The sequence below is a fragment of the Leptonychotes weddellii genome, chromosome 6, assembly GCF_054177405.1.
Source record: "Leptonychotes weddellii isolate Sample4059 chromosome 6, ASM5417740v2, whole genome shotgun sequence".
NCBI lineage: Eukaryota > Metazoa > Chordata > Mammalia > Carnivora > Phocidae > Leptonychotes > Leptonychotes weddellii.
Genome location: NC_138374.1, coordinates 31,347,935 through 31,372,508, shown reverse-complemented (window position 1 = coordinate 31,372,508; position 24,574 = coordinate 31,347,935). Strand labels below are relative to the sequence as shown.

The 24,574-nt window shown below is 38.7% G+C and overlaps 1 protein-coding gene across 1 annotated transcript in view; it reads right to left on the bottom strand.

The window, feature by feature from the left end:
• Positions 1–24,574, bottom strand: part of IDE (insulin degrading enzyme) — an 83,296-nt gene that overhangs the window by 44,439 nt on the left and 14,283 nt on the right. The window contains exons 2-5 of the mRNA XM_081823081.1: positions 21,557–21,741; positions 20,343–20,550; positions 15,880–16,049; positions 273–395 (exon numbers count right to left, since the gene is read on the bottom strand). Of these exons, the coding sequence (XP_081679207.1) occupies positions 273–395; positions 15,880–16,049; positions 20,343–20,550; positions 21,557–21,741 (686 nt within the window). The remainder of the gene's footprint in view (positions 1–272; positions 396–15,879; positions 16,050–20,342; positions 20,551–21,556; positions 21,742–24,574) is intronic.

Genomic DNA, 24,574 nt, shown 5'->3' with positions numbered 1-24,574 from the left:
CTTTCCCTTTATACTTCCTTTCTTTGCTTTTATATGTTTATAGTACCTACTAGTAATTTATATTTTTCTCAGCTCTCCATTTTAAATCATCTATACTCCTTTTTAGAACACAGAGTTAAAAACAAAATTCCTTGTTCCTTCTCCAACAAGGAAATCATTTTCAAAAGCCTCTGAGCAGATAAAAGGCCATATATCCTTCTCCCAACACTTTCAAAGAGCCAAATGGAAAACTTAGATTATCCAATTCTATGAAAAATTTTAAGGATTCTTACCTCGACCTAACACACAAATAGCCATTAAGTTGGATGAATAATAAGTAGAATGGAATTTCAGTAGCTCCTGTCTTACATCAATGCCTTCTTGGTTTGGTCTAGTCTCTAAAGTATATTTGTTACCTGAAAAGGAAGAAAAACACTTCTTAGAAAAAGAAAAATATGTGGACTTTAAAGTTATGGAATTATTACTGACATTGCTATAAAGTAAACTTAAAAAACAGAGTTCTAGCTAACATACATAATGATTAATTAATATGTCTGAACATAAGCTGGATAAACAGGAAAGAAGAATACAAATTAATAACATTTTAAACTACAGAGAGTCTTCCCTCAGGAACTTAAAGGGCTTTATGAAAATTATACACCTTAAAATCCCTATGAGATAGTAGGTATTATGAGCACTTATAGGACAAAATGAGATCTACATGGCCTCCATTCACACTTTAATTTTCAATTCCCTATGTGCTCCATAATTAATTGAAGAAAGTCACTCAGGGATCTTTTTGGAACTTGCCAAGTTACTTGTGGAAAGAAATGTACTATTCTTGGCTGAAACATTAAATTTGTGATGTGAATTCTCATGGATTTGATCTAGACTGGTAAAAATAGGATGCAAGGCTATTTTTATAAGTCTCAAGCAATGTGTATACATACACACACACACACACACACACACATACATTCATACATACATACCACGGAGATCTCTTAGAAAATTCAATAACTCAATTAGGGTAAGCTAGGCAAGTCAAAAGCAAATGGTCACAATCTCTAAGTACTACCTTGCTAATAAAAATCCTGCCATTTAGAGACTCGGAGATGGAATTCTAATGACTGGTGTCTGCCCAAGAATGGCATCTTGACTAGATATACCCTAAAATCCTCATATAACAACCTTTATTGTTGTTCCTGCTTAAACTACTAAATGGGTTGCTGTATTTCATCTGCAGAGATGAACTGTAGCAGAACACATTCTTGGGGCGCCTTGGTGGCTCAGTCGGTTAAGTGTCTGCCTTCAGCTCAGGTCATGATCCCAGGGTCCTAGGATGGAGCCCCATGTCGGGCTCCCTGATCAGCGGAGAGCCTGCTTCTCCTCCCTCTGCCTACTTGTGCTCTGTCAAATAAATAAAATCTTAAAAAAAACAACAAAAAAAACCACATTCTTTATATATTTTCTTTCCTTGAGTCATTATAATGGCTGTGCTGAACTGGCATCGGAAGAGTCCCTTTCATTAAGTTGGGTAGCTACAGAGAACCACCAGATAGCGTTCTTAGATCCAGTCTTTAGCCCTGTACAGCTGCATAGTCCTGAGCGAAGATGTCATACCTCAATGCTTGAATCGACAGATCTAGTGGAGAGTGTGTGCAAGCAACAGCCTAGCAAGTGCTTGTTAAACTTTTTCTAGTCACAAAGCGATCAAATGTACTCAATATTCACTAGCAATAGCCTCCTAGCCAAGTTTTCAGGTTCTTAACTAGTCCTCAGTTTCTTACTTAAGATGCAGTTCAATCCCAGATTTGCTCTACTTGGGGTCCTGAGATATGCCCTCACTCTACTTGAGGGATTCAGGTGCTCTTAAAAGTATCCAGAAGAGGGGCACCTGGGTGGCTCCGTCAGTTAAGCGTCTGCCTTTGGTTCAGGTCATGATCTCAAGGTCCTGGGACCGAATCCCGCATCAGGCTCTCTGCTCAGCGGGGAGTCTGCTTCTCTCTCTCTCTCTCCCTCTCTGCTTCTGCCCCCCACTTGTGCTCACTCTCTCTCTCTCAAATAAATAAATATAATCTTGAAGAAAAAGCACTTTTTGCTGGGTAATGATTTGAAGTTCACTCATATTAAGGTAAAACTTGAGTACTGATGGTGCCTTCCTTTTCTACTAATTGAAGATTCTAAAAGCCTCCATTCCAGAGGTATTAGTCTTTACAGTTTCCTTAGTTATTTAGACTGTGAAGCTCAGATTTCTATAATATGTGAACTAAATGACACACCAGGACACTCAAGTTTGGAGAAATTAAGCTTTATTTCAATAGACTATAAATGTGATAGTGTGAGATCAAAACCAGATTTTTAGTCTAAATGTTATCTGATTTGCCTACTCACAATCAGGTCAATATTCTCGGTTTAAAAAAAGCCCTCAGATCAAAGATTATGAAGACCAAGATCATGGCCTCCATCTAGAACTTAAAAGTTCCCTCAGGTTAGCCAGCTCTAGAATATTCTGCTTTAATTTTAATGCACCTGAATATCCTACCATTCTAGTCCCTATCCTTTATCTTTAGGCCCATTTAAAAAATAAGAGATCGGGTGCCTGGGTGGTTCAGTCGACGGAGCATCTGACTCTTGGTTTCGGTTCAGGGCATGAGGCTCAGGTCATGATCTCGTGGCTCTGTGCTCAGTGGGGAGTTTGCTTCTCTCCCTCTGCCTCTGCCCCTCCCCTGTGCCCACATGCGCCCGCTCACGTGCACGTACTCTCTTTCTAAAATAAATAAATCTTTAAAAAATTAAAAAAATAAATAAAAGTAAAAATAGAGATAAAGTAGGAACATACACCAAACACACTAAAACACAGATCATGGCAAAACACTCACAATGCTATATTAAAATGAACCAAAGAACTGTGACAGAATACTAGACGAGCAAAGAGAATGAATAATCCACTGTTTATATGCAACAATATAAATGAAGTTCACAACCTCAAGGTAGAGTGAGAGAAGTCAGACACAAAAGAATATACACTTTTTCATTTCATTTTTAATAAAGCATAAAAACAAGCAAAACTAACCTGCGTTACTAGAAGTCGGACAGAGGTTACCCTTAGTGGATGGATAGTGACTACAAAGGGGCACAAAGAGGGCTAGTGAGGTGCAGGTAATGCTCTGTTTCTTCACTGGTTCCATGGTGTGCTCAGTTTTCGAAAACTCAGTGATTCATACATAAATAATAGCAGAACATTCATCTACTTGATTCTTCAAATAGCAGCAAAGGTAAAAACAACAACAATAATCTATCAGAACCACACACACACGCTTTTCGGCATATTTGCTATACTTTACAACACAAAGTTAAAAGGAAAAAAGAGCCAAAGGAGCCACTATCAACAACAATCTAGCTCACCTGAGGCCCTAAATTTAATGATATGGGATCTCTGGCCAAACTGCTAAACGGAAGCTCAGTCCCATTTGCTCTGAAAAGTGGCTTTTAGCTATAAATAGATACTATTCTATGAATCTACATATTCATGTCTTCGCTGCCTAATGTTTTCATTCTTTCATATATGATGACAGAAGGAAATTACAGTCCATTTGGGAACACAACCCAGCATGGCAGTTCCATATCCTCAGAGGTACCCAATTCAGAAAGAGGAAGAGGTTCTCCACTATGACTCTCTTGGGATCAGGACAGTCAGCTCTCAATCCATTGACAGAGAAACATGGATACGAGGTATGATGAGCCAACCAAAATAGTTTTTAAAATAATAAATCTATATATATACAAAGCATTTTCCCTGGCAAGTGGCAGAGGAAGAAGTCAAAGATTCAAAGAGTAAGAAAGAACTGACCAGCACACCATCACGGCCAGAGGGGACCACGTAGCAAGGAATGCAGGTGACATTTAGGAGCTCAGAGCAGCCCCTGGTTGACAGCCAGCATGGAAATGGTGATCTCAGTCTTATGGCTAAAAGGAACAGAATTTTGCCAATGATTAAGAATGACCTTGGAAGATGTTTTTCCCAAATGGGAACTTTATGACGTCAATATCTTGGTTTCAGCCTTGTGATACCCCGAGCAGAGAATTCCATGCCATGCCAGACTTCGGACCTATAAAACTAGGAGCTAATAAATGGGTACTGTTTTGTAAATATAATAAAAATTTTATTTTATTTTTTAGATCTTTTATTTATTTATTTGACAGGGAGAGACACAGCAAGAGCAGGAACACAAGCAGGGCAAGTGGGAGAGGGAGAAGCAGGCTTGCCGTCGAGCAGGGAGCCCGATGCGGGGCCTGATCCAAGGACCCTGGGATCATGACCTGAGCCAAAGGCAGACGCTTAACGACTGAGCCACCCGGGGGCCCCCCAAATTTTATTTTTTTAAAAGACTTTCTATTTATTTACTTGAGAGAGAGAGAGAGAGCACACAGAAGCAGACTCCCCACTGAGCAGGGAGCACAACGCAGGGTTCCATCCCAGGACCCTGAGATCACGACCTGAGCTGAAGGCAGATGCTTAACCGCCTGAGCCACCCAGGCACCCCATAATAATTTTAAAAATCCAAAAAACAAATGGGCCAAACAGGCCTGCCGTTAAGTTTATTAATCCTTTTATAATAAATCCTTTAAAAGAGTTTACTAAAAACAGGAAGGCTACTAATGGAATTTCTCAAGAAACAGTGAGATGAGGAAATGAAAGGAAAAGCAGGACATAAAGCACAGAACTCCGTAATCAGTCCTATATCAACTGGGCTCTGCTAGTGTTGGTGGCAGACCAACCTCAAGGCAGAGTGAGAGACCCTTGCGCAGACAGCTGCGAAGGAACAGGTACCGGCTTTGGTGTTCACAGAGCTCTCCCCTAATCCAGCCTCAGCCATCTTCTGGCTGCACGACCTTAAACAAGTTACTTTACTTCTCTTAGGCTCAATCTCGATTCTGACACTGGTAGGTTTACACCAAATTAGAAAAAAAATTCATATAAAAAAGCTTACGAGTAATATTTAACATTCAATAAACAGCAAAAATACGAAAGTCTGATGACAGCAACTGCTGTTTAGGGATGCAGAGAAATGAGAACTCAGCCACTGCAAGAGAAAGTATAAGCTGAATCAACTGCTATAAGTCACAATTTGGCAGTATCTACTGAATGTGAAGAGGTACATACTCTACTACATAGTAATTCCACTGCTGGATACATGTGCCCTAAAGAACTCTGTGCAGAAGGACACATGTACAAGACTGCTCACAGCAGCACTATTCTATAACAGGAAAACAGATAAACAGTGATATAGTCAATGAATTTTTCAAATAGCAGCAATGAAAATTTAAAAACTCACCAGAGGTACATTCACCAACTCTTACAAATATAATGGTGAATGAAAAAATACAAGTGGCAGAGATTACTCACAATAAAATACCATTTTTGTAAAACTAAAAACTATACAACATATTCCTTATTGGTAAATATATGACTAGCGATATTTATGAGACTGACGCGCTACCTAATGCGCTAACGAGGCACCTATGACTAGCGATATTTAAAAAAAAAAAAACACGTAAGACTTGACAGTCAACAAACTTAAGGTAGTGGTTATGTCCCAGAAGCAGGGGGGAAAATGCAAGTGGAGAAGAGTACATCAGATGCTCAAGCTGTATTTGTAATGCTCTGTGTCTTTAAGTACTATGTAGAGAATGATCTGGCAAACGCTTCTGAACCTCTTTTATGACATAATAAATCTGTAAAAATGTTAATGTATTCAATAGAATACTTGATGTATTAACAAAATAAACACAATAAACAGCAGCTACTGCTGTTACGATGTGAACTGTAGGAAGGAAACCTGGCTTCTGACAATATCACAGAAACCATGGCACTGAAGTAGAGAAGAAAGCTCAGTAAATGGTCTAGAAGACTTTCCTCTACCTAAGAATCCATGCATGGAGAACAATGTGAATATGGCTGGGATACCAAATATCAACCAGTTCAGTCTCTAGACACATTCTGTCCTAATTTAGTGCTAACTCAGCGAGGTCATTCCTAGCAAACTGAAATGCCACTACCAAAACCCTGACGCCTACCTTTCTGGCTCTGTTACCATTCCAGGGAGCTCCAGCAGTGGACTGAGGACATCAGGGCTGCTGACTGGGACACTTCCACTCTGGGCCCGCTGGAGAGTACACTGGCTTGGCAGATGGGAGAGTCAGGGTTTCTTGTCCTGACTCCATCATGTATCGATTAAGCAACCTTGGAAAAGCCTCTCAATATCTCCAAGGGGTCATTTATTTGATCTGCAAAATAGGGGCAATATGGATACATGCCCAGTTGTTAAGAGCTGGGGCTCAATCCCTGACTCCTCTGTCTCCCAGCTGTGAGACACAGGCAAGTTTCTTAACCTCACTAGGCCCCAGCTTCCTTATTTGTAACTAAGAATAATAAGAGAACCAACCTCACGGATTGCTAGGATTAAATGAATAGTCCGTGTAAAGGCTTAGCATAGCCCCTGTCAGACCATAATTATTTAATATTAACCTGGGTTGTTGTGAAGCTGATGAAAAGTGATAATGGAGATGAAAAAGGTTTTGTAAACTATAAAACTCAGTAAATACAATCTTATACTTTCACTGTGACAACTACTTTAAATTCTATTAAAAAGAGAAAAGCTTACAAACTCGTACTGATACAAATACTGATTCTCCTGGAAATTTCTGAAGCCAGGAATATATTCCTTACATTGTAGGAAAGACTGAGTTTGAAGTTTTAGAAATCTGTTTTAGAATCTAAAGCTGTCTCCGACCGTATGTCTCATAAGGTTTTCAAGGAAAGGTCAACTTGACAGTTATAACCATGAAAATCTTAAACGTTCTCTGAAAACCCAAGATTCTAAAAGTTAGTATTATCTAAAGCTAGTTACTTGAAATTACAGTTGACCCTTGAACAACATGGGTTTGAACTTCACAGATCCACTCTTACGCGGACTTTTTTTCAATAAATACAGTACGTGTGTAAATAAATACAATTAAATACTATAAATGTACTTTCTCTTATGATTTTAACATTTTTTTTCTAGCTTACTTTAAGAATACAGTATACAATACATACAACATACAAAATCTGTGTTAACTGATTGTTTATGTTATCGGTAAGGCTTCTGGTCCACATAGGCTATTAGTAGTTAAGTTTTTAGGGAGTCAAAAGTTACACAAGAGCGGCAACCTGGCTGGCTCCGATAGGGGACTGTGCAACTCCCACACTATTCAAGAACTGACTGTATTATAAATCTTTTTTTCTAAAAAAGTTCTTTCTTCCTGCTGTAAAATCTTCTAAAAATTCTGGAAGAGACTAAAGCCTTTTGAGACACATATGATTTTTCCTACAGAATTAAAAAGGGCAATTCTCCTGCCCCTGGGTTAGTACATTCAAGTACAAGATGCAAGTTATGACACAGGACTGTAAGTGAAAACCTCGCAAAGGCCCTAATAAAGCACCTGTACACTTGATTAATCCAGTTCTGGATTTCTGTAAATTTCTAGTTTTCCAGAGACACATATCCTAGCAAGGAAAAAAACAAGACAGTCACAACATCCATGGAAAAACTCAGGAAATATTAAATGACTAAGTGGGCTGAAACATATCAAATATTTGTAATGTCCAAACAAATGAGTCATCATTCAAGGATGCTAGGGAACCAACTCATTATTCTGAAAACTGTAAATGAAGGGAATGAATCAAGCATTTGTCCTGCCTTTCCTATAACAACTACTATTCAAATAGGAGGAGAAATAACCAAATTAGAATTAGGGAGGTGATGCATTGAGGATCAATGGTTGCAACACTACAAATAGAGAGACAACTAGACCTTATATGCCCCTGATGGAAGAACACATCACCACCTATGAAGTCTTGTCCAAAAAACCCCAACTGCCAATTTGTGGAAATTGTGACAGAGGTCAGAGGAATATGTTAAACTACATTGTTGGGATGCATGAAGGAAAATCTGGGCTATGAAAAGTGCTATACAGCAACCAACCTAATCCTTCAATAAATAAATTCTAGGGGGGTAAGGGGAAGGAGATGAAGGATGAAACTATACCTACAGAGCAAAAGATACTTAAAGACCTATCAATTGCTAACATTTCAACATTATGTGGACCCTAATCCAAATAAACTTAAAAATTATATATTTTTTATGAGACAACTAGAAATTTGAAAACTAGATATTGGAGATTAGTGATAATGTTATTTTTGTTGTTTCTTAAAAGACTCATTATCTACTGTTATCAGGGTCTGATTTTGTGTCATTATCATCATCCCAAGATCAGGAGTCATTCAAATACCTTCTGGTTTATATTTCATATTTTTCAGTTCTAATCCATTTTCCTGCTCTGTTCCTTCCTCTTCCTATGGAAAAGTGTCCTTTGTTACAACTAAATGATTCTAAGTCATGTGCTCTAAAAGACACTGGGCTCATTCCTTAGTTTTTTCTTCTTGTCACAGTTCTGGGGGCCAAGTTAACATTATGGCAAAGAACACAGGCTCTAAGTCAAGACCACTTGATATCAAATCTTCTAACCTACACAGAAACTTCTATTATCCCCCTACTTCCCTCTCCCTTCATGCCCTCTCTCAGTTCGTTTCGGCATCTGTCAAAGGGCGTGATGAAATTTCAGTATTGGTGGTGAAGGTTAAGTGAAATCTTATTAGGTAGAATACCCACCCAGTGTGTGATGTTTAATACTCATACAATAAATAATAGTTTTCCTCTTGAATGGTTCTCCTTCTGCTTAAGACAATCCTACCTACCCTTCAGGAGAATTCAGTTTGAATTTAGAGAGACATAGCAAGAGAGGCAATACAAGCAGGGGGGAATGGGAGAGGGAGAAGCAGGCTTCCTGCGGAGCAGGGAGCCTGATGGGGGCTCAATCCCAGATTGCTTAACGACTGAGCCACCCAGGAGCCCTAGTTCACTCATTCTAACTTTTATAGAATATTCCACTGTATTAACAGACCAAAATATATTAATTTATTCAACTGTTGACAGTCATTTTAAGTCATTTCCTACTTTTCACTAGCTCAAAAAATGCTTCTTGAGCATTCTTGTATATGTTCCCTTGTGCACAATGACTAAAGTTGTTTCTCTCTTGTTCCCTCTCGCTGTCTCTCTCTCTGTCAAATAAATAAATAAAATCTTTAAAAAAAAAAAATTTAGGGGCGCCTGGGTGGCTCAGTCGTTAAGCATCTGCCTTCGGCTCAGGTCATGTTCCCAGAGTCCTGGGATCGAGCCCCGCATCAGGCTCCCTGCTCCGCGGGAAGCCTGCTTCTCCCTCTCCCACTCCCCCGGCTTGTGTTTCCTCTCTCGCTGTGTCTCTCTCTGTCAAATAAATAAAAAAATCTTTAAAAAAAAAAAATTTAAATTTCTGTTCAGTAGACCTAAAAGCAAAAGATAATCCACACACCCAGTGAAGAGATTTGCAAAGCATATAACATAAAAACTTCTGTAAGTAAATAAGTAAAAGATAAAACAGCTCATTAGAGAAGTAGGCAAAGGATATGAATATGGAGTTTACAGAAGAGGGTATTCGAGTAAACATTAAAAAGATGTTCAAATCATTAAAATCAGGGAAAAATAAAATTAAAAATTAAAAAATAAAATAACAAGGGGCACCTGGGTGGCTCAATCAGTTGAGTGTCCCACTCTTGATGTCAGCTCAGGTCTTGATCTCAGGGTCGGGAGTTCAAGCCCTAAGTTGGAGCCTGCTTCTCCTTCTCCCTCTGCCCCTCCCCCCTGCTAGTGCACGTGTTCTCTCCCTCTCTCTCTCTCAAATAAATAAAATCTTTAAAAAAATAATAAAACTGGGCGCCTGGGTGGCTCAGTCGTTAAGCGTCTGCCTTCAGCTCAGGTCATGATCCCAGAGTCCTGGGATCGAGTCCCACATCGGGCTCCCTGCTCGGCGGGAAGCCTGCTTCTCCCTCTCCCACTCCCCCTGCTTGTGTTCCTGCTCTTGCTATCTCTCTGTCAAATAAATAAATAAAATCTTTAAAAATAATAATAATAATAAAAAAACTATCAGGGCTTTTTCTTTTTTTTTTTTAAGATTTTATTTATTTGACAGAGAGAGACACAGCGAGAGGGAACATAAGCAGGAGGAGTGGGTGAGGGAGAAGCAGGCTTCCCGCTGAGCAGGGAGCCCAATGTGGGGCTCAATCCCAGGACCCTGGGACCATGACCTGAGTGAGCTGAAGGCAGACGCTTAACGAATGAGCCACCCAGGCGCCCCCAGAAATTTAACATTTTAATGAAGTCAAATTTATCTTTAAACCTATGACTTATCTTTATGTCTAAAAGATATGATTTGTGCTTTGTGTGCTTAATAACACTTTAAAAAATTTTAATTCCAATATAGTTAACATAAAGGGTTATATTAGGGCACCTGGGTGGCTCAGACGGTTAAGCGTCTGCCTTCGGCTCAGGTCGTGATCCCAGGGTTCTGGGATCAAGTCCCGCATTGGGCTCCCTGCTCCTTGGGAGCCTGCTTCTCCCTCTGCCTCTCTCTCTCTCTCATGAATAAATAAATAAAATCTTTAAAAATAGATAAATAAAATAAAGGGTTATATTAGTTTCAGGTGTACAGTATAGTGATTCAACAATTCTGTACATTACTCAGTGTTCTTCATGGTAAGTGTATACTTAATCCCCTTCACCTATTTCACCCATCCCCACCCAACTCCCCTCTGGTAACCATCAATTCCAGTTTGTTCTCTATAGTTAAGAATCTGTTTTTTGGTTTGTCTCTTTTTTTTTTCCCCTTTTAAGAACACTTTTCTTAAGATGAAAAAAAATCTGTATTTTCTTCTACAAGTTGTGAAGTTTTCTTTCCATAATTAGGTCTAATTGACCTGGAATTTATCTTTGTGTATGGTATGAGATGAGCATCTAATTTTACTTATTTCTACACGGGTAATTCCCCTTTCTTCACCTCTTGTAACATACCTCTGTCTTAGGTCAAATTTCCATATATGTGTAGGTATATTTCTAGGGCCTATAATCTGTTATCTTCCTGTATTCTTACACCAGTTCCACTACTGTAACAATAAGACCTTAATAGTAAGTGTTGGTATCTGGTAGAATTAGTCCTTTCTTTGTTGTTCTTCAAAAGCATCTTTGCTATTCTTGGCCCTTTACTTTTTCTAATTTTTTTTTTTAAGATTTATTTATTTTAGAGAGACAGCATGAGCACGCACAAGCGGGGGGGATGGGGGGGCAGAGAGAGAGGGAGAGAAAGAATCTCAAGCAGATTCCCCATTGAGCAGGGAGCCTGCCATTGGGCTCAATCTCACAACCCCGAGATGATGATCTGACCTGAAACCAAGAGTCGGATGCTCAACCAACTGAGCCACCCAGGCACCCCTCTTTCTTACTAATTTTATAATCAGATTATCAGGTTCCTCAAACAAACAAACAAAACAAAACAAAACTAGGGCTTTCAACTGGCACTGCATTGGATTAAGATAAATTTGTGAACTTACGTCTGTGTGATGCTGAGTTTATCCATTCATGAACATGGTTTATCTTCCCACTTACTCAGGTATTCTTTCATATGCACTATGTATTTCTTGCACCTCTTGTTAGATTTATTTCTAAATACCTTATAGATATTTTTATACTGTAAGTGAAATCACTTTTCCTGTAACGTTTTTCTAATTGATTACTATTGATAAAAGAATGCAATTTTAGTGTTTCTTGTCTTTTGGCAACCTTGACGAATTATCTTATTTTTAATGATTGATCTAAAGATTTGCTTGAATATTTTTATGCAGACAATCATGGAGTAAGTCTTCTTTTGTTTCCTTTCTACCTCTTACATATCACATTGCCTTCCCTTATTGCAATGATTAGTAACTATAATATGGTAGCTGAACGAAAAAGTGATTACACAGTATTCCTGTTTTGTTTTTGCCTTTCAATGGAAATCCTTTTGAAACCCCATCATTAATTATGTTTGGTGCAGGGTTTTACTGGCTCAAGAGTTTGTTGTTGTTTGTTTTTGGAGAGAGAACACGTGCATGCACATGTGCACGCACACGAGCTGGGATGGGGAGGGAGGGCAGAGGGAGAGGAAGAGAGAGAGAATCTTAAGCAGGCTCCACGCCCAGTGGGACTTGATCTCAGGACCCTGAGATCATGACCTGAGTCGAAATCAAGAATCGGGACACTTGATCAACTGAGCCACCCAGGCACCCCTCCTGCTGTTTTTGTTCATGAACAAGTGCTAAGCTTTAACAGATGCTTTTTCTAAGCCCACCAAAATGACTGCCTAACACTTGGGTTGGGACCTATTGATTATAATGAAATAAATTTCATGTATTGGCAGACCAGAATTTTTTTTTTTTTAAGAAAGAATATAACAGAGGGACCGAGATATTAGATATTGTTTAGTAAAACTTTCATTTTAGCTGCTTACACAAACACACATATATGTGCTCTGAGTTGCTAAGTAAAACATGCTTCTTACAGTGTATTATATACAAAAAAGTTTGAAAGCAACTGATCTATACTATTTTGAAGCATGAAAAACCACTATAAAGGCCAAACATCTTACTGTAAGGTTTTCTTAAAAATAAATAGCACAATGCTTTTGTTCATTTAAAAATACTCAGCTTTTCCTGTTATCTTTATCTAAGTAATAATGTTTTAGGGGCACCTGGGTGGCTCAGTCGTTAAGAGTCTGCCTTCCGCTCAGGTCGTGATCCCAGGGTCCTGGTATTGAGCCCCGCATTGGGCTCCCTGCTCAGCGGGAAGCCTGCTTCTCCCTCTCCCTACTCCCCCTGCTTGTGTTCCCTTTCTCGCTGTCTCTCTGTCAAATAAATAAAATCTTTTTAAAAAAATAAAAAATGTTTTAAATTTATTTTAATATTTTAAGTATTATTATTATTATTAACATAATAAGTCCTAATCCCTTGATGGAGAAAATGACCCACATTCACAGAAACATCTGAAGTCACTAAAAGTAAAAAAGTAAACTATAAATTTCTGACAAGGATTCTTTTTTTTTTTTTTGACAAGGATTCTTTTTCAAGGATCACTTCTATAAAATGTTGTATGTGTATTTCTAGGGTGAGGGTATACAGCTTCCATCATGTTTCCAAACATATCTGTGACCTTAAAAATGGACAGAACCTCTACTCCAAAAAGTTCAATGTTAGTTTATACTTCTTTTAAAAATCATTTTTTAAAAAAGATTATTTTAGAGAGAGCGAGCGTGCATGTGAGTGCGTGTGCCTGCACAAGTAGGGGGAGGGTCAGCGGGAGAGAATCTCAAATAAACTGAGTTCCCTGCTGAACACGGAGCCTGATGTGGGGTTCAATCTCACGACCCTGAGATCATGACCTGAGCCCAAACAAAGAGTTGGACACTTAACTGACTGAACCACCCAAGCGCCCCTAGAAACTATACTTCTAAAATCAGAAGGTAACTTGGCATTTGCATTACTTCTATCACATTTTCTGTACTTTAGTAGTGAGTCTGGCTTAGTCATCTCTTAACTGTTTATATTACCTCATACTTCACTAACTGCCCAGCCTTGTCGGTGGTTTATTAAAAACAAGCATGCCCTCAGAATCCATCCACACATATATGACCATTCAATGTTTCTCTTCACCCATCACTCCTAAAACCTTCCTCTAGAACATTTTAAGATTGTTCCTGCTTGAGACCAGAAGTAATATCACCCGTCTTATTCACCGGATTTATTTCTGGAAGATTTGTGGCTGCTTCCTGATTATGCTGATTATGATCTGTCACCAGTGAGGCTATTTAAAAGAAAGCAACTCTCAAAGAGGAGCTCCAACATGTTCTGCACAATAGCAGCATTGTTGGTGTAAGTAATCTACCCTACCAGAGAGACTACTTAAAGGACAACAACCATTTGGATGTAATTATTTTGAAATCTGGTTTTTTTTACAACTCACAGCCCCTTCTTGATATACCATGCATGCCGACGTTCTCTACAAAAGCCACCTTTCTTTCTTTTTTTTGGGGGGGGGGGCAGGGAGGATCAGAGGGAGAGGGAGAGAGAGAATCTTAAGTAGGCTCTACACCAGCACAGAGCCTGACATGGGACTCAATCTCTCCCAACCCTGAGATCATGACCTGAGCCCCCAAATCAAGAGTCGGATACTTAACCAACTAAGCCACCTAGGTGCACCCAAAAGCTACCTTCAAACAACTCAGCATTACATAGACATTTTAGGGACCACAGTATTCATCTTAGCAATGATGTTGACATTGAGTGCCAAGTACGGTAAATCTAAAGAATATAATATTACTGCTTCTAGTCACAATGTTTAAAAACTCCTATAATTCTCTCTTCCTCTCCCTCTGCCCCTCCCCCTGCTTGTTCCCTCTTTCTCTCTCTCTCTAAAATAATAAATCCTTTTTAAAAAATAAATTAAATAAATAAATAAATAAAAACGCCTAATTCAGGGCACCTGGATGGCTCAGTCAGAAGAGCATGTGACTCTTACTCTTGGGGTCATGGAGTTTGTGCCCGTTGGGTGTAGCAATTACTAAAAAATAAATAAATAAACTTAAAAAAAACAAAACTCCTTCTAATTCTGCAAAGCTATGCTAATTCCCTGGCTGCTGTTGGGATATACTAGAATGGTATCCAAACTGAAAGAAAGCTGTCTTTATAGTCTTAAAAAACGTTCCCAAATTAAGTTATATAAGATGCATAAATTTGTAAGTGCACTGAACAATCTATTATTTTTATGCCATTTTATAATCCCTAAAGCAGTATTTTAATCATAGCAACCTGTTAACAACGATTACATCTGGTGAGTGGGACTGGCAGGAGTAGATGAGGAAAAGAGAGTTTTTGTTTTTGCTTTTTTTTTTTAAAAGGACTTTTGCACTGTTTAAATATTTAAATTAAACATGTACTTTTTAATGAAAAATTGAATAAAGAAAAAGGGTACAATTATGAAATCAGAATCCCCACATTGATGTTATTCTACTCCCTGTCATCCCCACCTCTAATCTCTTTCCAGGAGATTGCAGCACTCTGAGAGCAGGGACCTAGTGTGTCTTCTACAGCGTTCAAGCTCCCACAGAGGCATCCCCATGAGGGATGCTAAGCATGTGTAGGGAGTAGAGGTGAAGGTGATGGGAGCAAGACAATTCAACACGCCTTGAAGTGAGCATTAAAAAAAGCACTTCTATTTGGAAAGTAGACTTCAGAATACTAGGATCTATTTTCTCTTTGAAATGCTACTTAACCTCTATTCACACCTCTAACTGCTGTGCTCCTTAAACATTCAGACCCCTGTTTGAATGATGGCCAGAGTAGTCCTCTAGAGGGTTAAATAATTGCTTAGGTCATTATTACCATAATTTTGAGAATATCTTCCCAAATTTTATGTATGAAGTCCATTGCCAAGAGCCCATTTGACATCTTTTTGAACTACCAGCCAAAATGCTAGTCACCTGTTAGAGTGACTTCACTCTTACTGCTTCTAAACTCTGAATTCCATTTTATATCTTCTTATCCAACAAACTTGCTTCATAGTGGATCACTCTTCTTAATAACCCATCACTTTCTCCATGAAGCTCATACACCTAAGCTTCAGCCTCATTTCAGGTCACAAGCCACAAATATAAATGCCTACACAGGGACCAGACAGATAACATTAAGTGCAGGGGTACGGTAAGCAATAACAGGGAGTACCAACAATAGAACAACCTTTTCTCAGGACTGTGAGTTTATAAAGAACAGGGTACTAGGAATGGGGAGTTCTAAAATCCTCTAATCTGAACTGTAAAATACAATACTGTGAAAAGAGGCCATGGGTTTAAATGAGGTCAGAGAAAACTAATGCATGAAAGCCGCTGTTGACAAACCTGTCCCAAATTTGCTGAAGGGATGTTTGGGATTCCCCGTAGCTTTTTCCAACTGAAAGAGTCTCCAGGCATCGTTCATCACATTCTTCTCATGTTCTGAATCAACTGCATTCACCTCTCTGTCTTTGCAACTCTCATCAAATAAGGGGCACAGGAAAAACTGTGCAAACCTAAGGGTGTGAAACATAATTAACAATTCAAAAGCTGTTATTTTAAATGAGTGGCCTTTAAAAAATATGTTTGAAACTTAACAGATAAGAAATATGAATTCTACAGAACCAAAAAAACTACCATTGCTACCAAGAGAAAAGAAATGCGAAATAAGTTCTAAGTAACAGAAGAAAAATACTGGACATATGTAAATTCAGAGAAATCAATCTACCCCAGGGATATTAGTGAAAATACACTCAGTCGACACACTTAAGATGCCAATCCCAAGTCCACGTTGTACCTGGGCTTCTAACTAACTGGTTACAGATCAGAGGTTGCCACCACTCCCTCTGGTTTAATTATTTTGCTACAGCAGCTCACAGGACTCAGAGAAATGTTTTACTTAATAGATTACCAGTTTATTATAAAAGGATGTAATTCAGGAATAGCCAGATGGAAAGGATGCACAGGGCAAGGTACACAGGAAGAGGCATGGAGGCCACTCTCCCCAACCTCCATGTTTTCACCAACCTAGAAGTTCTGCAAACCCTGTCCTCTTGGGTTTTTATGGAGGCTTCATTACATGAGCATGACTGATTAAATCACAAGCCATTGGTGACTGAACTCCAGCCCTTCCTTCCACTCCTGGAAGGTCTAGGGACAGGAGTGAAAGTTCCAACCTTCCAATCACAGGGCTAGTTGCCCTGGAAACCAGCCCCCCTCAGGTTACCTAAGGGCTTCCCCAAAGTCACCTTATTAACATACCAAAAGAAACCTTTAATACTCTCATCATCTAGGAAATTCCAAGGGTTTTATGAGGTATGGGCCAGAAATAGACAGAAAAACCAAATATATATTTCTTAATATAAGTAAAAATATCACAACAGCAAAAAGTCAAGGCAGACTTACAAAGACTGTAGCAATCTATTTAAGATATGCAATTTGGCAAGTCATGAAACTCCTTCTTATGTACGGCTAATTCTCCAAAAAAGGAAAAGGCAGGTGACACTTCTTGGGCAAATCAATCTTAAATTTACAGTTTTAGGTGCAACTGCAATAAGATTCAGACATTTTAGGACAAACTAAGTGATCTACATTTTTAAAAATTTCTTTTTAAGTAGGTGCCACGCTGGGCGTGGAGTCCAACATGGGGCTCAAACTCACGACCATGAGATCAAGACCTGAGCTGAGATCAAGAGTCGGACACTTAACCAACTGAGTCACCCAGGCACTCCAAGTGACCCACTTTTTAAAGGCTCTATTTGAATATCTTTTCTTCTTATGGAGAAAAACAAACTTTAACTAGTGGGGAAAAAATAATGGAATGAAAATCCTATGACACAGTAGTTTGACTAAGACACAATTATGGGCTTTTATAAAATATTAAGAGAATTTAAAAATTTTAATAACCAGTGATTCAACAAATAACATGGCATGTAACTCTAACATAAGTAATCAAATGCTTCTCTTGAGGCTACCCTTTAGTAGTAGTACCAAAGTTTAAACTAAAATAACTTTAGGGGGACACCTGGCTGGCCCAGTTGATTAAGCATCTGCCTTCAGCTCAGAACATGATCCCAGGGTCCTGGGATCGAGACTGCATCAGGATCCCTGATCAGCAGGGAGTCTGCTTCTCCCTCTGCCTCCCCCACCCTGCCCCTACTCATGTTTTCTCTCAAATAAATAAATAAATAAAATCTTTTTTAAAAAATAAAGTAACTTTAGTTATAAGTTAACTCTCCTGCATCAGGTTGCAATTTAAAGCATGATTTCATATAGTGAATCTTAAGAAACTTTAGACCTCATCTTATAAAAACAAGATCCAGAATTCAGATGAAGCCACAAGCAGAGGCTGTCCGAATAGGGCCTAACAGGCTCCTGGATCTATAGACATCTCAGCAACTGTACCTCACAGTTCAGCTGCCAGACAGACTGTAATCACTACTTGATACTTATTTTATGCACATAGTAAATATGATACTGTGCTAAGCACGTTACACATACCAATCCAAAGGAAAACTCCATCTATCTGGAGTCTATAATCAAAGATACATAGATACAGATATTTCTGGACATGTAAGCTCTTTTACCTATCTCAATATGCTTAAGCTGGGAAAAGTGCCTAAAAGCTACATATCATAGCTGGATAGGTCCAAGTAAAAGGGTCATGATAATGACACAGTATAATCAATATTTTAAAAAGATGCTCTTATGAGGTGCCTGGGTGGCACAGTCCATTGAGTGTCAGACTCTTGGTTTTGGCTCAGGTCATGATCTCAGGGTCGTGAGATGGAGCCCCATGACCATCTCTGCGCTGAGTGCAGTGTCTGCTTAAGATTCTCTCTCCCTTTCCCTCTGCCCTCCCTCCACGCACATGTTCTCTCTCTAAAATAAATCTTAAAAAAAAGAAGATGCTCTTATACAAGTATTTTTTTTTTAATCCTCTGAGTCAAGTAACAGACATCCTCCATCATACAGAGATTATAATGAACATCTGCTGTAGCATTTGTAAAGCAGGAAATTAAATTCAGTGTATGATCCCAGGGAACTCATTAATGGAAGTCTTCTGGGAATACATACAAAAGATGATTACACCTCAAAGCTGCTGCCTAAAGACTGAAATATAACTAGAATAAGTAAGAAACAGGCTACTATGACCCAGCCATGTATCCCAAACCCATGCCTCTTCCCTGTTAATGTTCTTTCCGCTAAGGAATAAAGTCAAACTACTAGGTTTTTTAAAAAATGTGATGACTATTATTAATATAAGTAAGCAAATAAAGCTATTACTAAAACTGCTAAGTCAAAATTCATTACAGACCCATCAAAAAGCTGCAGAATTACACCTTCTTGGCAATAGAGAAAACTATAAAAAGTTATCAAGGAAAAATTACACTTTGGATAATGAGTCAAATCACTAATATGACAAAAAATTACAAATTGTTAGCTGTGTAGAAAATTGACCAAGAAATTAAATCGGCCTAATGGAGCTTGCCCCAGAAAATACTTTCACAAAACGTCCCCAGGGTTGAAACAGCTGGTCAAAACATTCTGTGTCACACAATGAGATATCACCTCACACCAGCCAGAATGGCTGTTATCAAAAAGACAAGAAATAACAAGTGTCGGCAAGAATGTGGAGATAAAGGAACCCCTGTGTTGGTGGGAATGTAAATTGGTGCTGCCACTGTGGACGACAACCCTCAAAAAATTAAAACTAAAACAACCATATGATCCAGCAATTCCACTTCTGGGTGTATATCCAAAGGGAAAAAAAACACTAATTTGAAAAGATATAAGCACTCCTATGTTCACTGCAGCATTATTTACAATAGCCAAGATATGAAAACAACCAAAATGTCCATGGATGGACGAATGGATAAAGAAAATGCAGTGTATATACACAACGGAGTATTACTCAGCTGTAAAAAAAAAAGAATGCAATCTTACCATTTGCAACAACATGGATGGACCTAGGGGTATTATGCTAAATGAAATAGGTCAGACAGAGAAAGACAAATATGATCTCACGTATAGGTGGAATGTAAAAAAACAAAACAAAACCCATAAATACAGAGAACAGACTGGCAGTTGTCAAAAGAAAGGGGATGTAGGAGGTGAGTGAAAGGAGTCAAGAGATACAAACTTCCAGTTAGAAAAGTCACTGGGGATATAATGTATGGCATGGTAACTATAGTCCATAATAAGGCATTGCAAACTTGAAAGTTGCAAAAGAGTAAATCTTAAAAGTTCTCATAAGAAAAAAATTTTTTGTAATTTTGTATGATGACAGATGGTATCTAGACTCATAATGGTGATCATTTTCTAATGTATACAAATACTGAATCATTATGTTATATACCTGAAACTAATACAATGTCTATTATACTTCAATTAAAAAAAAAAAATTCTATATCCACTAAGTATCCCTGAGACTAGAGTAACTATAGCATTCTGGAATAGGAGCATGTTTGAAAAGAAATCCATGACACTTCTGGTTTATTCTTCATGACATGCTTTATATGGAATACCAGTTAGAATGGGGAGAGCTGGTGAGAATTTTATAAGTCAATAAAATATGTAGGGCTAAAGACTGGTTTAAAGTCACGCCATTATTTTTCCTCTACCACAAAATATATAATATCACCCATTATTTTTTTCTTTTTTATAAAACACAGGGGGAAATACTGGTTAAAATACTTTTTGTTAAGCTATAAAGCTGTGAAGACATCTTTGTAAAAATAGTAACTGTTACTACTATTAATGTAATAAAGTGCACAAAGTTGGAAAATTCATACGGTATTCAGCATTACCTGTCTAGGGCACCTTCTAGGTGTTCGTGGGAAACATCGAAATAGTAATTGGTATGTTCTCCGCTAGTAAAGGCATTTGAACTTCCTGCGTGCTCACTGAGAAACTGGCTGTATTCATTTTCTTTAGGGTATTTCTTTGTTCCCAAAAATAGCATATGTTCACAAAAATGACTTAAGCCAGCAATATTTGGCGGATCTGACAATGAACCTGAAAGAAAAGAAAAAAATACATACCACAAATCTTTTTTTTATGTTGAAAGTTATAAAATACAGATGGATTGCAGATGATGTGGAACTTCCATTAACATGACAACTCCAACCACACAGTCAGAGAAAGTTAGGCACAGGCTGCTCTAAAAGGGTACTGTTTCGATTCTAGCCTTAGCTTTTGATATTAATTAGTTGGTGACTTTGGGCAGATTACTTAAACTCTCTGGACATGAGTTTCCTCACACATCACACTGGAGGAAAAGAAAGGGTTGAATTCACTGTTTTATAAGAGCTAGAACGTTCTAGCTCTGACATTTTATTGCAGGAGATAATACAGTGTAGTGCTAAGAGTGTAGGTTTAGGGTTACCAGCTCTGCTGACTGTGAAACTGTGAGCACAATACCTTATCTTGCCACAGTCACTTTTTCTATATATACCTACTCTAGAGAGCTGTGTGAACTCAAATCAAATGATATTTGCAAAATGCACTATGCTGTACTTGGCAATAATTATTTGTTCAATACATGATGGTTATTACCTTATTTCCTCAATTTTAAAATGCCACTGAGTTAAATAAAAGCTTTTCAGAGAGGAAAAAAAGAAACACACCTATGTACATACAGGTAAGAATCAACTGATTAAAGCCACATTAAATTTAAAAGGAAATGTGCACACAAGAATCTAGAAAATATGATTATTTCCTAGTGTACCAAAAGTGTACAAAAGCGAAAGCATTACCACTGCTAACTAAAGGATTGGAATTAATTTCGTTGCTGCTAGGTCACCTTAGCTGAGAAGCTAACAAAATGTCTTGGTAAATAAATGTAAGATTATTTGATTTTGACAAATGTAGATTGCCAATAGCTGTACAGGGCTATTGTACAAAGTAGGGTAGATCAAACTGTAACTAGGAAGTCTATTTGCACACACATGGAGAGTTCTAATAAATCTCAACATTAGATCAAGAAAACAGAACCAAGCTCAATTCACAATTTAAATTGTACCTATGTGCACATCAAGTGCTGCTGATGACTTATCCGTGGTCGGATCACTGATGAGAAGTACTTTGATACCATTGGCCAGCTCTAGCCCACGGTATTCTCGCTTGTCTTCGGGAGATTTGATAATGTGATTTCCTAGTCTCTTGATAGCTGGATTATTCATCTTGCTGTAAGTCTTCTCTTGGAAACTAAAAAGAAAAAAAAGTATTAATTCTTGCATTGTGGCTTAATTTTTTTTTAAAGAATAAAGAACAATATCAAGCAAACCCATATAATACAACATCAGATAAAAAAATATCTGGAGAAAACTTTTTTTATAGCTCATCTACAGGGTATTAATTCCTCTCTTCCCTCTTACCCCTCATTCTTGTTAGAGAAATGCTAACAATATTGTTTCTGTGGAGTCCTATTTGATCTAGGAGAGCACCTGGGATGGATGGGTATTTGAGACAGGATAGGCTGGGTGATGAGCTGGTCAGTGGGCTGCCCTAGAATGGGTTTTTAATTACCAATAACCACTTCCCCACATATTTCAGAAATATTTACTAAAGTAAGATGTGAGGTTGTGTAAAGGTTATTATAGGACCAAGCCAAACATTGCTCAACCTGATGATATTCAAAGATAGGACAGAGCTAGAACTCATGGGTCTGATATGCACGTGCTCAGAACATAGGGGACGACAATTACCAATGAGAAAAAAAACCTGTAAAGTCCTGATACAAATAAGACACCTGGGCTAAACTATGAAGGCAGAAAAAAAAGAAAGAAAGAAAAAGTATATACAAACAAAAAGTGGGAAGGATCCCAAGTAATTTTTATAATCTGGTGAAGTAGTCCTCTCCTTTCCTCTCTAGGAAAGCTGAGTTACCAAGATGGGAAGAGGCTGTTAGCACACAGAATTCTGTAGGAGTACTGTCTGGTATTAGTGCAAGGAAGAGATGTTCCAGAGTCTGGGATTATGTATATTTTTGAGACTAAGAGTATATGCTATTTTTGTCTATGTTGGGGATCATACAAGAGACAAAAATAAGCCTCTTATCATCAATAGGCCAATAGACTAATCGGGTAAAGCCCCAAACATCTGAGACTACAGAGGAAAAATGACCCTATGCTAGCATATTTTCTTCTTACCTGGAAGATAAAAGAAGTAGATCTGTCTGCTCCTTAAAGACTGATAGACGTCCAAGATTTAAAGGTAAATCAGAAGGGGCATAAATAGGCATATTATTATCTTCAATAAAACCTTTACTTTTCGTGTTAAAATATATGGAAAATAAGGGAAGGAAAAATTCAGTTTGCTTTTACCAGAATACCTTCCACTCGAGGAATTCAGCTGTATAGGGATCAAACCATTCTGAACACCTACAAACTCAACAGGAGATCGAAGAAAAGAAAAGCAACAACTCTCTGAACAGAAAAGCAACCACTTTCTGGAAGGTAGGACGTGCGGAGAAGTGAATCCGAGGCGATATTCGGGAGGATAAACGGTGGGGGAGGGGGCCTCCATCTGCCGCTTCTGGCAAGTGACAGAGCAACGGAGCACAAAATTGGAACTTTAGAAGTCTGCTCCGCTGAGGGACATCGCTCCGGTGGCTAAGCGGGGGGTGGAACCCTCGTGGGACAGTGTGGTCTCAGGACCCTCGGGTCACAGAAAGACCGGGGGTGCCTGAGTGCAGCAGAGCTCCCAGGTATGGGAGCGGGGAAGCCGGCTGCAGAGACGGAGCCCAGGCGCGGGCTCTCAGCTCAGGGTTGCCATAAACCCTGATCCGCGGCACAGTCGGGCCACTGCTCCTCCAGCAGGGACCCAACAAGCAGCAGATCCGGGGAGACTCACCTTCCTCCCCCCTGAGGAGCGGCGCGGAAGCGCACTGCAGGGATCTGCTGGGTTAGGAGACTCCACACCTAGTCGGGTGCCAGAAATAGAAACGCTGGGTCACAGGCCGGTGAGCATGGAGTGCAGCCAGAGACCAGGGAGACGGGAGTGATTGACTGCTTTTCTCTGGGGGCTCACAGAGGAGCAGGGCCCTGAGTTCTCCGCTCCTCCAGGGCAGAGACTGGGAGGCCGCCATTTTCACTCTCCTCCCCCAAAGCTGTAGGGAAAGCTTGCGGGAGAACAAAAGCTCCCTAGAGCAAACCCCAGCAGATTACTTAACCTGGACCAGGCAAGGGCGGGGCAATTCCGCCTCTGGCAAAGACACTGGGAACCACGGCAACAGGCCCCTCCCCCAGAATATCAGCGAGAACAGCCAGCCAAGACCAAGTTTACGGATCAATGAGAACTGCAGAACTCCAGCGCTAGGAGAATACTGCACATAGAATCCATGGCTTTTTTTACCATGATTCTTTAGTCTTTCAAAGTTCATTTTTTTTTAACTGTCTTTTTTTTTTTTTGCATTTTTCTTTTTCCCTTTTTCAACGAACATCTTATCAATCCCTTTTTAAAAAAATTTTTTATTTTTCATTTTGAGTCATATTCTATCCCTTCATAATAGTTACCCGTATTTTTGGCATATATATATAAGTTGTTCTCTCTTTAAAATTTTGAGATACAGTTTCTTCTAACAGATCAAAATATACCCTAAATCTCTAGTGTATGGCTTTGTTCTAGTCTCCTGCCTGATCACATTCCTTTTTTTTTTTAATCCTCTTCTTTCTTTTTTCCAAACAACTTATCAATTCCTTTTATAAAATTTTTTATAATTTTCATCTTTAAAGTCATATTCCATTCCTTCATCATATCAACCCTTATTTTTGTACATATATAAGTTTTTCTTTCTTTAAAATTTTGGGACGCACTTTCTTCTAACAGACCAAAATACACCCAAAATCTAGTATATGGCACTGATCTATGCACCAGCCTGATCATATTTGATCATATTCTGGTTTTGTTTTGTTCTGTTTTTGTTTGTTTTTATCTTTTTCTTTTTTCTTTCTTTCCCTTTCTTTTCCTCCGGCTTCAGGTCTTTTCTGATTTCTTTAGAGTATATTTTCTGGGGACGTTGTTACCCTGTTAGCATTTT